Here is a 14,316-nt window from a genome sequence, read left to right on the forward strand (position 1 = left end):
AACCCAAACTCTCACTTTCAAAGACAACAAACAGTACAAGTTCCTGTGGCCAGATAACAAGCCTCCAAATGCAGAGGTCGAAGGTCACCCCTCACCCCCTGTGGTGATGTGGCTTATCTCACCTGGGATGGAGATCTCCCAGGCAACAGGAGTTACCCTTCAGGGCCTGGACTCCCGGCATGATGCCCAGCCTGGCAGATCTTTTAACTGTGGTTCCTCTATACCTTTCAACAACTCTGGTAGCCAGGCTCGGAAGCCTGTGACCCCAAGGGACAAGGTGGTCCAACGGGCATCATCTAGCTGGAGAGTGAGCATGTCCCTGGGGTTGTACACAGTGCACAGTGATGATCGGACCTAGCTTCCCTTCATTGGCCTTCACTCCTATCCCCGATTTTTGATCTTTCAAAGCCGTGCTGCCTTTTTGGTGTTCGTTCTGTAAGGACTAGGGAAGCACAAAGCCACGCCACTGTTAACTTGAAGAAGGGTAGTTCTCTGTCACCTGTGTTGCCCTTTAGTGGGTGGCCAGGGGCAGCCCAGTGTAGGGGATAAAGAGTGGGCACTAGCTCTAAGTTGACCATGTGAGGCAATCTAAGCTCTAGGGACTCATCAGGGAAAGGAAATAAAAAGGACCCTTCCTATGGGGCTCTGTGCAGGTGAAGGGATTCAACAATCAGATGTGTAAACAGCATAGGACCTATGCAGGTTCAATCAGTGTTTGTCCTTGCTACTAAGGGTAGCAGTGAGGCCACCCCCACCCCCCAGAACAGTCTTGCCTGACCACCCTGCTGAAGGTAGGACTCACTTTTTCCTGTTAACAGCCTCGGTGTTTCTTGAGCACACTTTGTAATTACACACTGTACACGTGTTTACTTGTTTGTAAGAGTAGGGCCAGGACTTCTCTCCTGCCCACTCCCTAGCACCAAGAAAATCAGAGTCAGTGTTGACTGTCCCCTCCACATGTCCCTCTGGCCCAACAAGCAGCTTATTTATTTTTATTTTTTTGGAGACTATGACTTTCAGACAGTCTTCCCTAGCCCCCAGGAGTTTACTGCAGGAGGGAGGGGCAGCATGCTTTGTGTCAGAGCAGCCATGTGTGCTTGCCCACCCCAGTCAGCTCTGTGGCCAGGGCTCAGGATGGACAAAAGGGTCATCATAGGACAACGTCTATCCTCTACCATCTGCTGCTGTCTGGTCTTGGTTCCACAGGCACACGGATTCTCCACCCTGTGTGGTAGCTCCCTCTCACCTGGGCTTGGCTTTTGGGTTTCTCTCTGCTTGCTTCCCACTTTGTTACAGCCCCAGTCTCCTATGTCTCCCTTGCCTCCTGGCCTCAAGTGAGACCAGAACCCACAGGCCATGGCAAATGTGTGGGGCTGGGGGAGGCACTCTGTGAATCCAGATGTGATTTTGTTTATGTTTCCAGAGAGGGAGCTGGGGACAGTTGCTGCTGGGGGAGGGGTGGCCAGGCTGCAGCCCCTTACCCCAAACTTCCCTCCCCTTCCATTCTCCCCCAGCCTGTGTATCTGGCCTTGGCTATACTGCAAGTTCCATATCTTCGGGCTGACCTGACCTCCAAGGAGGGCCTCTCCATCGGTTCATCTGAGCGAGAGAAGACTGGTGGAAAGATGTCTGGCTTTGGAATCTCAAGGCCTATTTGCTTAGTGTGACCTTGGCTGGGTTAGAGACTCCCAGGGCCTGGGTTCCATCTGCAGAACAGAGCCAGGTCGGTGATGACCTGGTTTGAGATCGCTCTTCCTTCGTGACTAATCCTGTGGCTGTGCCCATCCCAGCCAGGGCTTGCCTGAGTCCAGCTCCAGGGCAGTGCCAATCTCCACCACAAGGTGATACTGAAGTGGAGCGGGAGCCCCTCCTCCCTCCCCCGCAGCAGCTGCAAACATTTTGTTTTGCCATTAGAAGTGACTTACTTAAGGGAAGCAGAATTTTACAGGCAGTTTACAGGCTGGTCTTGTTCAGTAGTTTCCAAAAGCCAGGGGTGGGGGGCAGAGGCGGCCAGCAGCCTCCATAAGTTGAGATAGAGGAGAAGTGAGAAGTGAGCCTGGGTGGACACTTTCTCTTAGAGTCGCATGCCCCTAGGTGGAAGCTAGGAAGTAATTGGGGCACTAGGAGAACAGGCAGAGGCCAGTCCGGCTAGACTGTGGAGCATCTGGTGCCCAGAGCTGGACTCTAAGGGCATGAGGGGATGGGGCCATGGGAGAACAGATAGCCCCAGCCCTAAATGGTGCTCAGAGAGTGTGCCCCTATGATCTAGGTCAGTAAGTGTTCTCACTTACCCTGGGAATCTGAGGATCAAGCCGGCAAAGCTTGTGGGAGTTGGAGTTGGGTGTCTAGAGGGGGAGAGGTGTCTCCTCACTGAGAGGCTGAGGGAAGGAGCTGGTCAGAAATAGGGGTGGGGAACCCTTGCCCCGTCTCCCCCCCACCGCCCCCCCCACCGCCCTCCAAGTCAGGGAGGCTCAGTTCTCAGTTCGACGTCGGCCTCCCTCTTCAGTTGAATGAAGCAGCTAGGGCTCAGTGGTGCTTAGCACGCTCCGACTATGGTTTTAATAGACGTACATGGACAAGTTGATATAGACAGATTTATAATTCTATACAGTCAGTCCGACATACACAGGGACGCTGTAAACGGGCGCGGGCCGGAGAGCGGGTGTGCAAAGTGGGCGGGGGCCCTGGGGCTGTGGCCCCTCGCTCTCCTGGCTCGACTCTTGCACGGGCAGGCGGACAGTGGAGAAGGGGGCTGTTCGCTGGGCCACCTCCTGGACCCAGAGTGGAGCAGAGGGCCGGGCTAGCGGCTAAGCTTGGGGCTGGGGAACTCAGAGCTGAGCCCTTCTCCTCCTGCTGCTGGCTGGCCTCGGCCAGCTGCGGCTCAGTGGCCTCAAGTGTGCGGCTCCAGAGCTCAGTGCTGCTGGGCTCTTCCTGGCATCCCGGGACCTTAGGCTAATCCAGCGCAAACGCCAGATCCTCGGCGACGCAGCCATCCTCAGCCAGGCGTAAACTCCAGCAGTGATCCGCGCCCGCGTGCACTCGGACGGGTCGGGCTAGGAGAGGGCGCCTCGGTTCTTGACCGGGTGAACGATCCCAGGGCCTCCAGGTTCCCTACATTCAGTTCACGGGTTGAGGCGCTCCGGCGGGGACGCGCGGCATCTTCTCCGAACACTGGCTTCTCCCCGCCATGTCCCATTGGTGTAGTGGACAGCTGGGATCCCGGGTTTGAACGCACCATCTGCGCCATCGCCAGGGACATTGCAACTTACCCCCACCTCCAGCATTTTTCTCCGACGTCTTTTTTTTTTTTCTTTTTTTTTCTTTCTTCCCCACCCGACCCCCTCCCTTGGCTTGCTTTCTTTTCTTTTCATTCATTGGGGGACAGAGCGGGGGTCTGGAAAAAGCAAACACAAAACCAACCTGGAGGCGGGGTGGGGAGGAAGGGGCTGCGCAGAGGTGAGGTCCGAGGAGCTGCGAGCGCCCCGCGTGCTCCCGCGCGCTCCCTTCTGTGAGCCTTGCTGGCCGGCGGCCCCGGGGACCAGGCGGGGCGGTCAGCTGTTGTACTGGCAAGCGTTGAGCCCCGACGCCGGACCCTGCAGACCGCCATAGCCAAACGACGAGTGCTGCTTGGACTTGAGCCGCAGGCTGGCAAGGCTCGAGTTGCACGTGTCCCGGTAGACGCTGTAGGGCGAGGCTGGGGTGCCGTAGGGGCAGGCGCCCGGCGACATGGCCGAGTTGAGCGAGGAGCCGGTGAGGTTGTTGATGTTGTTGAGGCCCGAGTTGGGCATGCCGGGCACGGCGCCCGGGCCCATGCTGGACGGCATGGTCATGGAAGAGATGGAGCTGGGGGCCGAGAACATGGATTGAGAGGAGAGCGGGCTCATGGAGTTGAAGAAGGTAAAGCTCTTGGTAGACAGCGGCGCCGGGGCCAGGCTCTTGGCCGCCCAGTTGTTGTAGGAGTAGCCGGCAGCGTACACGTCCTCGTAGGGCTGCACCAGGCCGCTGAACTGCGGCACATAGCCGCCCTTGCACAGGTCCAACTGCTGGTTCCGCTCCCGCTTGCGCCATTTGGCTCGCCGGTTCTTGAACCAGACCTGGAGAAGCCAGCGGGAGAAACGTCAGGGCCGCGGTGGCCAGGAAGGGTCCTCACCCCCAACTCTGCAGCCTCCTCTCCTAACACCCCGTATTTTCTTCGGCCTCTGCCGAGATTTTCTGTAATGGTTCCCTTCGCGTCTCCAGAAAATACGAGCCCTCTCCTCTTCCCCCACACCCCCCCCTGCTTTTTTTTATCCTCTTCCCCAAGTTAAATTTATTTTCTTTTTCTGACTCGGATTCTCTTTTGTTTGAACAAATATTCGTTTTCTTTTCTCCCTCCCAACCTGTCTTCTTTCTGCCATCTCTCTCCAAATGGGGTACCACCACCCTCTTAGTAGTTCAATCTTTTTCGTCTCCTTCAAACACAAAAAGTATTTTTCTTCCTCAAAACTGACCATCTCCGATTTTTCAGACGAGTTTCGTTGTTCAACTATTTTGTTTTCATCGGCATTTATTACATTTAATAATTTTTCTCCTCCCAAAATGTAAATTTTTGTCCACTTCTTGACTATCTAAACTCCAGTCTGGTTTTTTTCTTTATTTCTTGTCCCCATTTTATTCTTTTCTAAATATTTAGTTTATCCCTTCTTTACAGATATCTGACCCTCACTGTTTCCCTTAAATAGTCGATCCTTTCTTTTTCTAAATGCCTAACCTCTTTGCTTCCCTTAAATATTTAATTTCTTTCCTGCTGCCTAAATATAATCCAAATATGTTTCTCTGCAAATATTTAATTTCTGTAAGTTTATTAGTTTCCCTCTAATCTCCACCTCTGTTTTCTCCTAAAAACTTTGGTAAGGACCACTTTTCTCTCCCTGACCACGTCTTCCCCGACTTCCCCTATCTTCCCAACATTGGCCCCCGACCTCCTAGCTCATTCTCCAGGCCAGGATCCCTGTACCCCAGCCTTTCCCAGGCCCTGATTCTATCTACCCAACCCCACACCATCCCCACTCCCATAAACCTGGGCAGGATTAGTGAGCTCCGAATTACAGGGTGAAGGTCTGCTGCATCCAGGCTCCCACTGGGTCGGACCAGCCTCACTGGGGAGGGCTGAAGGTTGGGCTTATGGCAGGGGCTCCACGAGGCAGGTGGGACTTTGGTCTGGCTTGAGAAGTGCTCCCAGTGTCTGATTAAATATTTGCCCACCCAGGGAAGAAATGATTTCCTTACTTCTCCTGAAGGAGCGGGTAGCATTTGCTGGGAACTGTGGAAGGTGCCAGAATACAGTGTGGCCTTGGGTCTGGGACCTTACATCTGTAAAGTGTAGTGGAAGGGCCACTCACTATCAGCGTCCCGCTCCACATGACCCCAGACCTACAGTGGGAAAGGGCATTAGGCAAAGGTCCAGCTAGTACCTGGCTGACTGGCCAGAAAAGATGGAGAATATTCCAAAAACAGTTTGGAGAAGGGAAATTCAGAATGAGATCACAGTTCCAAGAAGTTTGAGATACCCCAACTCAAGCACCTTTCAGGCCTCTCTGAGGCAGCCAGGCACGACCTGTCTTTCCCTTTCGTTTTCCAGGGGATGAAGGCTTAAAGCTCCCGAGGTCCTTAGCGGCAGAGAATCCTCTGCCCAATCTCCGGCTCTGAGTAATTCTGACAGAGTTCAGGGCAGGGACAGGGTCTTCCGACAGGGGCTTGCAGTAGCTCCTGTGGGACAGGTAAAAGGGCTAAGAAAGCAGTAGCCCAGGGACCTGGCTGACGTGGGTGGCTGGCTGGGGCCTAAAGTGGGGTCTCCTACGAAGCAAGGTCCGCGAGGTCAGAGTTGTAAGTCTAAGCTACTGAGTGCCAGCCGGTAGCCCTCTGCACGCGCCCCACGCTCACCCGCACTCGCGGTTCAGTGAGGTTGGTCCACACCGCGATCTCCTCTCTCATGCTCATGTCGGGGTAGCGGTTCCTTTGGAACGTGGCCTCCAGCTCTTGCAACTGCTGGCTTGTGAAGTGAGTGCGTTGCCGCCGCTGTTTCTTCTTCTTAGCTGGGTCCTCTGCACCGCCGCCGCAGCCAGCACTGCCCGCGCCACCATCCTCTGGCCCCTTGGCTTCCCCACCGCGCTCCTTGTCTGCAGCAGGTAGGAATGGGCGCGAGTCACCTCGGGCTAACACTATCGCGCCCGGTCCCGGCTCCACCGAAGCGCCTGCCGTCAGCGGTGGCTTCCCTCCCTCCATCCAGGGGCCCTGGGAACTGTTTCCCCGCTGGAAAGGAAGGGCCGGGTGCCGGTTCTCAGTAAGCACCCCTAGATCTGGCGTGCCACAGCAAAGAGCCCGGGAGCCACATCTGGGCCTGGGTTCCCAGCTAGGCAGGGCCTGCTTCTGCAGCTCGCTGGCTGCGGCCCTGCTGAGACTCTTGAAGGTCTAAATCTGAGCGGACACCTCAGCTTTCCTGAACGGGCATCAAAACTTTCCAGCTGAAGCTAGCATATCTGTGGGGTAAGAGCCATGTAGTCGCCTGGAATGTTGTTCTTGCCAGGGCTGTGTCAGAGCCGCAACTTAGCTTGGATCCCAGCCTTACCGGCCTCGGATTCTGAGGTCTAGAAAACCCTCCATTTGCAGCCTAGACAGACATATTCTGTCTAAGTGACCCGGGCCTCTCTGTCTCTTTAAAGCTACTCAAGATGCACACAGTAGTCAATAGCATTCAAACATAACGCAAAGGAACTACAAACCAAAACGGAGCCCTAGAAAAGCTCAGAGCTCTCTCCCTAGAAACAGAAAGGTGCACAAACCCTCAGAGCCAGGGAGGCAGAACCGGAGCAAATGTAGATCAAGAAGTCAAAACCGTTCCTGTGAACACACCCCTAAACTAAACACACAGCCAAATGTGTATAAACTCCAGTCAGATGGCCATTTCTCTGGGAAAAAGAATCTATGCATCACTGCAGGTAAATTTTAGATTCCCTCACACAAACACTGGGAGAGATACTTTCCAAACCCTAGATAAATACATTACAGCGAGATGATTTAAATTCACAAAATAAAACTGCTACGAATGGATTTTGATGGGGGGGGGGGGAATCTCAAAGAAATGCGCCATTTTGAATTGACTTTTAAAAAATCTCTCCAAGTAACTTGTGGCATGTAGGTTCTTTTAAATTTCAGAGAAATACTCCTAGTGAATTGTGTCAAAGGAAGCATACAGTTAAAATTGTTAATTTATCCCTGTAGATTTGATTTGAAAATCAATCTCTACAGGTTTTTTTTTTTTAAGCAAACACCACGCTTAAAACTTCTAAAAACAAAAGTACACTCAGAGCTTTGTTTTCTAACCAAGCAAACAGAGGTTGGAAAAAAGTCACTTAGAGATGCAAAACAGAAACAAATACCGATTAAATAAACGTGGAAGAGATGCCCAGGGCCCGGGATGGCTGTCCCAGGCAGCCTGGAGATCTGTGACTATTTGGGGTTGGGACCCCCCTCCCGTGCACAGCCGCTCCAAGACAGGACAGGCCTGGAAACGGACATGGCCGAAGCCACCCAATCTCGGGCCCAGCTCAAGAGATCGGGGTTGTTTTGTTTTGTTTTGTTTTTTAAAAGACAACTGGGGGATTTGTGGAGTCGAGAACCCACCCTGGCTGGACCCCTGGTGGCTCTGGGCTGAGGTGTCCACGTGGGCCAGGATCCCCGCTGCAGCAGGGTTCTGCCGGCTCTGCCGGGAGTCAGGCCGCGCCTCCTAGCTGGCTGGCTCTCGCTGTCCCCAGAGCTCGAGCTCGGCTTTACGGACCCCTCTCTTCTAGCCTGCTCTGTGACCCCACCTCTTCTTTTAGGATTCTTTCCTCCATCTGTCAAGGTGTCTCTTTGGGCACTTTGTCTGGCCACCCCTTCTACTCCCTGCACATCTGCTTCTCGCCCTGAGCCCCAGCGACTCCTCAGCAACCAGTTAGGGAAAACTCAACTTTTTTCTCCCGCGTGCTATCTGCTCCTGCTCCAGAGGGGCTGCCAGTCCCACTCAGGGCTTGGCGTGTGGGGGACTGTTTGGAAGTGACTTCGCGTGTGCGTGCGAACGCGCGTGTAAATTTCCGTGTTCATCGTCAGGTTAAGACCAGGGAGGAAAAAGAAAGCTCCTCGCTGCAGAGACGCAGAGGGGACCCGGCTGCGTGCCAAGCCGCCCGGTGTGCGCGGAGGCTGGATGCCCGCCGCGGGTTGGGGGAGCCGCGTTTACCTGGCAGATCAGCGTCGGACGATTCGCTGGCGGAGTTCTCCAGCGGCTCCCGGGGGTCGGCGGCGCGGGCCAGGTGGAAGCTGGGCCCCATGTCGTGCGGTGGTGGTGGCGGTGGCCGCAGCCCCTCCGGTAGCCTCTCCAGGCTCATGCCTCCCTTGAAGGCGTCCATGGAGGTGGGGACCGCAACGGGCGCTCCAGGGGCCGGGGCTGGGAGCTCCCGGCCGCCCAGGCTGCGACCTGTTGGGGACAAGAGAGTGGCGCCTAAGCGGCTGCCCCCCAGGGCTGCCCGCGCCCACAGCGACGCCGTTCGAGCTCCATCGACCTCTCCAGGCTGCGGGACCGGGTTCGGGGCTCGGGGCTCCGCCACGCGCTCCTGCTGCTCCGGCCTCAGCTGCCCGGCCGGCCCGGGCCCCAGTCCCGATTCGAGGCCGGTTTCTAAGGCTCGGGTCGGAGCCCGCAGAGTCTGTCTGAAAACGACAGTGCGCGCAGCCAGGTTCCAGCAGTCCCTGCGCCAGGGGTGGTGGGTGGGGTGGGCCTCGGTGGGAGGGGGCTGGGAGAGAAGGAGGGAGGGCGCGAGCGAGTGAGCAAGCGAGCGAGGGAGCGGGCGCGGGCGGAATCCAGCCTCGAGCCGCCCGCGCCGCGCCCTCCCCGCCGTCCTCCCTCCCTCCCTCTCTCCCTCCCTCCCTCCTGGCCTCGCCCGCGCCCTCCCCGTCGCAGCCACCTTCCCGCCGCCTCACCTCCCCCCCTCTCCCGCGGCCTCACCGCGCCTCTCCCTCCTTCCCCGGTGACACACGAATTTCTCCCTTGGCCGCACAAAAGAAACGCATCTGGCCAGCTAGCCCCGGGCGGCTGGTGCACACCTTGGGGGCCCCAAGTGACTTGTTTCGCTGAGAGTCAACTCCTGTCTGGGCCACCTCAAGTCCCCAGCCACGGGAGAGAACAACTTAGAATGAGTGAAGGTTCGCTGAGCAGGATCGCTCTGAGCCGGCGCCTCCGAGCCAGCGCCAGGGCAGTCAGTGGCAGAGCCGGGGGGCCGGTTCCCGGTTGCTGCAGCTCCCAGCGGTGGTGTCGTCCTCGAGGGGCAGACGGGCCCCTCCTACCTCAGTCGCTTCTCCCAGGAACTCGGGGCCGGCTGAGTGACAGCAGCCTGCGAGCTCTAATGGGCCCCGGATGCTGTCTTCTAATTAGTTTGGACCCTCTCCCCTAAGGCTGCTCTCATGGCCTTCCTCTCTGCACCGCAGTCAATTTTCCGGAATTGGGGTAGAGATGACGGCTTCTAATCAGACGAAACGTTTCTGTTGGCTCTAGGCCATGGCGAGTGGGACTGGAGACCCCAAGAGCCCCACCAGGCCCGTGGCCTTTCCACATCCCCCTTTGTTTTGCACCTACAATGATCAGGTCTTTGGCAGCCACCAGGTAGGCCTTGCCAGCCTCTGCCCTCCTTTAGGGTAACTTTGCTCCAGTGTGGGGCCTACTTTCTGAATTCTCAGGGCTTCAGCAGAGGCCTGGTAGGCCAGGTGACTGATGTCTCACAACCCTGGGCTGGGAGCTTAGGAAGCCTTTGGGTTTTCTCCCGATACACTGCTAGGAAACTGTAGCTCCAGAGCTCCCCCCTCCCCAAGCAAAGACTTTACCCTCTAGGCTCACAAGAGTGGTCCCCTCCTTAGCTCCTCACGCTCCAATGAAGTTTGTCCAAGGATTTTATCCAACAATTGTTAACTGGCCCAGGGACTTCAGCTTCTTGAGTAAACAGGTCACAACTGAGGTGGCCCTGACCTGCCTCTGTAGCCACGGAGGACCCCTAGGCTGTCTCTGGGCCTCACCTGCAGACCTCTCCCCTGAACCAGCCACTGATGGGGTAGACTAGGGCTTAGGAAAGAAGCACTTCTCTGTTCTCCAGTGTCCAGAGCCCAGGACATCATCTTCTCCTGTAGTCATTTCTTGGGTTGGCTCTACAGGTATGTTAGTGGTGGGGACTGCAAGGCTCTGCCTTTGGTCCTTCTCCTACCTTCTCTACCACCAGAGGGAAGTAGCTGGGCCCTGGATGGGTGCCTTGTGAGAATTGTGGGGGCAAGGGCAGACATGCAGGGTGGGGCCAGAACTGTCTCATACTCCCTTGGCCTTGCTTCAAGGTGCCCAGCTCCTTAGGGCCAGGTCTATTGAGGGAGACAGAATTTGGGCAAAGATGGAGGGAGGATGCTTTCCGGGGAGCTGACTAAGGCCCTGGGGTATCTTGATTTCTCCTTGCAAGTGAAGCCCACTAGGTGCTTCGGTTGGTCCACGGGGCTACACTACCTCCCTCAGTCAGAGAGCAGCCTGGATCATACAAGGATGGCAGTGCACACCTGTACGTCCGGACCCAGGAGGCTGTGTACGGGTGGACACACACATGTGCTGTTTAATGTCCAATTGGATAGCATGAAATAGGAGGTCCATCAAGTCAGATCGAGGTGGGAACGCCTGGGAGTGTGTCTCAGACAGGGACAGGGAAATGGTGAAGTTAGGTCCTACATGGACTGTGTGGAGAAGCATCTGTCGTTCACATCACCATTGTGTTAATACATTGGCAGTGTATCAGTGCAGTTATTAAGCTATTGCTGTGTGCCCTTCTGGGCCTAAGCCTTAAGCACTGCTCTGGGTTAGACACAGCAGTCCTTTTATTTGGAGATATCAAGGTTTGCTGTGTGGGTGGAGTGGTCTTCAGACCCTTTCAGATACTCCTTCCACTATCCTCATAGATCCTGAGCCCCAAAGAAGCACTGAGGCTAATGGGGACTGCCAGAGGAGTGTGCTTTTCAGTAGCACATATAGTGATCAAGGGGGTGGGGGGTGGGGTGGACGTGGGAGGACCAACAAGAGGCTGTGCCCCGACTCTGGGCATATTGAAGAATGAGACTAGCATAAATTCTCTGTTCTTCCACAGCCCCCTCCCCTCCTCACTCACTGTCCTACTCTAAGCAGGGGCTTCCGGTATGCACATGCAGATACACACCGGGAGGAAAGCTACAATCTTTCTGGGGCAGAGGCTCATGCACAGCCCCCTTCATTTTGATGCGTGACTTGGAGGAGGTTTGAGGTTTGACCTTCAAGTGAATCTCAGTTCTCCTGTTCAGTGTGAGAGTTGGTCTCCAGATGGGGCAGGAGGGGTGGAAGAAAGGGGGTTCACTGAAGCAGGTCGAGTTCTATTCCACTACCCTTCCCACCTGTGCAGAGTCCGAAATATTTCTCTGTCCTTCAAGAAACCGGGAGACGGTGATCTGGAGATGCCTGCATTGTTGTGGGAGTTAGAGGAGAGACAGCCCAAGGACCTGTGCTGATCTGGGCTTAGTCAAATAGAATCTGGCAAAAGAATGGTTTAGTAATTTAATTCTTGAGAAGGCCGAGTGGAGGACTCTCATGGGGGCCACCCTTAGGTCCCTATCTGGGTATGCTGCCCTAAAATCTGTACTCTTGGAGAATGAAGGGATTTTAGGAAAAAGGAAGGAATGTGCTATGGCTTGCCCCCAGGGCCATCCGTGATTCCCCGGGACATTCCAACCCTAAGCCTCTTAGGCTGTAGAGTAGTTCAAACTAGAAAACCCAGTTTTTGGAGTGTATCGGGGACCACCTACCTCTTTCTGCCCCATCTAATACCCCCTCCCCAATAAAAGCTCTTGGTTTTTATTTTTTTCAAGCAATTATAGACACCTAGTGCCCAGGTAGAAATTGGATCAAACTTGGAGGATTTTATCAGTTTCCCAGAAGGTTGCAGCCTATTGAGGTTTCTTTGAGGGACGGGGTTGTATGGGAATACTGACTGCTGGATAGGACATCAGCCACCAGCTACAATGGATGTATAGGGCTTGTCTCTCTCCATGGCTGATATGATCTGTGACTCTCCATGCTGTTTTTCACCCAAGTCTGCCACCATGTTTTCTGATTCCAGAAGAGTGGCTGAGCTAAGGGAATATAGGGCGGCTAAGAAAATGGTAGCGTTTGTCACTCTGCTCTGGAGCAGAGGAGGACCCGCTTTTATTTTTCACTCTCCCAGGGCTGCTTTCTTGGGAGAAGGGTGCTGGAAACCTGAAAGTTATCAATTGCCTGTGTGTTTCCACAGCGTCCTCAGACCCTACTTTTTCTCTCTGGTGGAGGCACCAAGGCCCAAAACCACAAGGGAATGGGCAGGAACTGGGAGTCTTCTCCCAGGGTGCCCCGCTACAGGTAGTTTATGTCTTTACCCTAGACCTGGCCAGTCCCTTAGTCCTCCATCATTCACAAGTGGACAATAACCTAGGGATTTCTCCAGTTGCAGAGATGCTAAGATAATATCTAAATCTTCATTTCTCATAAATTTGGGATATATATATTAGATTTTGTTGAATTCCTAGATTAGAAAATAATCTTGGGACCCAGAATTTTAGCTTGAGATTTTCCCTACAGCGATCAGAGGTGAACCTCGACACCCCCCCCCCCCCACCGACCCAGGCTTTGCTTCAGCGTTATTCAGCCTCAGTGTGGGAAACTGGACAATTTTAGAAATTGAAGACCCGGTTCTAGAGAAACCGTTGTGTGCTCAGAGATTCTGTATCAACAACCAAACCCAGGAGAGGCTTCGGGAGCAATTTTATTGGACTTTACGAGGTGTATTTGGGTTTTCTCTTAGGGGAAGTAAAAGCCCGAACCATGCAGCAGGGAGCAGGCCACCATAGGCTGGGACATTTCTGAAGGTGACAGCTGGACATCGTGGTCCAGAGCGAAGAAGTCGGGACTTTGACCGGTCCCTACTACTTTTTGGCGGCATTGCTACCCTAACGAACTAACTAACGAATGAAGCAGTTTCGTTTGGGAAAAATACCCTTGTGACGCGAAGCTATGTCCCAAGTCCTTAGCCATTCCCAGGGGCCAGCGTTTCCATTTGCGGTGGGGCCCCATTCCTGGATGCGGCAGCTGCCAGTCCGCTCACGGGCCACTGTCTCCCGCAGGCCCTCGGGAAGCACTGCCAGGGGCTTCCAGGGCTGCGCCTTTGCTGTGCCTGAGCCTGTGCCCTGGACACCGTAGCCCTCTGGGAGTGTGGGGCCGAGGCACAGAGTGGGCCCACCCGTAGGTGAGTTAGCAATCCGGTGATGGCACGATCCACCCGGCCCGCAGGAACCAGTATCTCCTGCTGCCTCGATGATCTTGGCCTCTTCCCTGCTTAAGACTGTGGAGACCCCTCGCCCCAGCCTGGCGTCTCTTACCGTATGGAGGCAGCTCTGTGTCTGAGGCTAGTCGGCTCCGGGCTCGCCCGCCGCAGACTCCCGCTCAGGTGGCCACTGGCTCTGCTCTGCGCGCAGTGTGGGTCTCCGCCGGTTCGGTTCGTTACATCCTAGCACGCAAGGTCGGGGCTGCCTCCGTTCAACCCGCTCCTCCCGCCGCCGCCCGTCGCCCGTCGCCCGTGGGGAAGGCGGGGACACCGGCCGGGGAGGCGGGAATGGGGGGGGTGGGGAGAAGCGAGGCGCTCGCCTGGACCCAAGGGGAGGGGGCGGCGCGGAGTCCCACGGGCGTGGGGCCGGGGCCTTTCTCCACGCGCAGGAGACGTCGGTACAGCTCACCGCCAAAGCCGGGGCCGGGGAGGTTGCCCAGGACTGCATGCATAGGGAGGGGCTCAGCTGTGGGTCCCCTGAGATGCCTCGAGTCCCACTGGTCTAGGGACTTTCTCCCGGGTCTCAGTTTCCCACCTGGCACTTGAGGGACTTGTCTGATTTCGGTTTAGTCTAGGTCTGGCCAGAGTTTCCTTGCGTCCTGTCAGGTGAAGGTCAAGCCGGGTCTATCATTTCCCACTTTCCTGCCTGGCTTGAGGAGTGTTTTCGCCACAGATGTTGTTATCCACAGAAAATTGAGGACAAACTCGGGGGGGGGGTTCTGTGTGCAGGGGTGGGCTGTGCTAGGGGCAGCCTCTGTACCTGCCCCGCCTGAGGGATTCCTTTCTCCTCAAAGTGCGGGGCTGGCTAAAAAGACTCTCCCTGCTGCCTTTTGTCTTGCTCTTTCCCCTGAACCCTCTCCCGGTCATCCTGATGTGGGATGGGATGCAGAGTGGCAGGGAG

At 55.6% G+C, this 14,316-nt stretch overlaps 2 protein-coding genes across 4 annotated transcripts in view; one reads left to right on the forward strand and one right to left on the reverse strand.

Annotated features, from left to right (window-relative positions):
* The window catches only part of Catsper3 (cation channel, sperm associated 3), a 39,549-nt gene extending 38,018 nt beyond the window's left edge, over positions 1–1,531 (forward strand). Inside the window, exon 9 of the mRNA XM_006517455.3 lies at positions 1,515–1,531. The gene's annotated coding sequence lies outside the window, so the exon portion shown is untranslated. The remainder of the gene's footprint in view (positions 1–1,514) is intronic.
* Positions 1,532–2,526: 995 nt separating this feature from the next.
* Pitx1 (paired-like homeodomain transcription factor 1) lies at positions 2,527–13,673 on the reverse strand. Of its 3 annotated transcripts, none has more exons than XM_006517157.4 (4): positions 13,471–13,673; positions 8,255–8,491; positions 5,923–6,158; positions 2,527–4,094 (listed from the first exon to the last, which is right to left on the reverse strand). In XM_006517157.4, exons 2-4 carry the CDS (start codon positions 8,421–8,423, stop codon positions 3,552–3,554), a joined length of 948 nt encoding a protein of 315 aa, XP_006517220.1. In that variant the 5' UTR covers positions 8,424–8,491; positions 13,471–13,673; the 3' UTR covers positions 2,527–3,551. The 3 variants fall into 3 exon arrangements, with proteins under 3 accessions (XP_006517220.1, XP_006517221.1, NP_035227.1); XM_006517158.4 differs by lacking the exon at positions 13,471–13,673 and adding an exon at positions 8,577–8,807; NM_011097.2 differs by lacking the exon at positions 13,471–13,673 and having other exon boundaries at positions 2,537–4,094; positions 8,255–8,908.
* Positions 13,674–14,316: the final 643 nt, after the last annotated feature.

This window comes from Mus musculus, chromosome 13, assembly GCF_000001635.26.
Source record: "Mus musculus strain C57BL/6J chromosome 13, GRCm38.p6 C57BL/6J".
Taxonomy (NCBI): domain Eukaryota; kingdom Metazoa; phylum Chordata; class Mammalia; order Rodentia; family Muridae; genus Mus; species Mus musculus.

Bases quoted from the DNA above. Each gene is read 5' to 3' on its own strand.
- Pitx1 (XM_006517157.4), bottom strand. From the start codon at position 8,423: ATGGACGCCTTCAAGGGAGGCATGAGCCTGGAGAGGCTACCGGAGGGG. The intron at 6,159-8,254 runs GTAAACGCGGCT...TACCTGCTGCAG, and splicing joins GTCCGACGCTGATCTGCCAG to ACAAGGAGCGCGGTGGGGAA. The intron at 4,095-5,922 runs GTGAGCGTGGGG...TGGCTTCTCCAG, and splicing joins TCACTGAACCGCGAGTGCGG to GTCTGGTTCAAGAACCGGCG.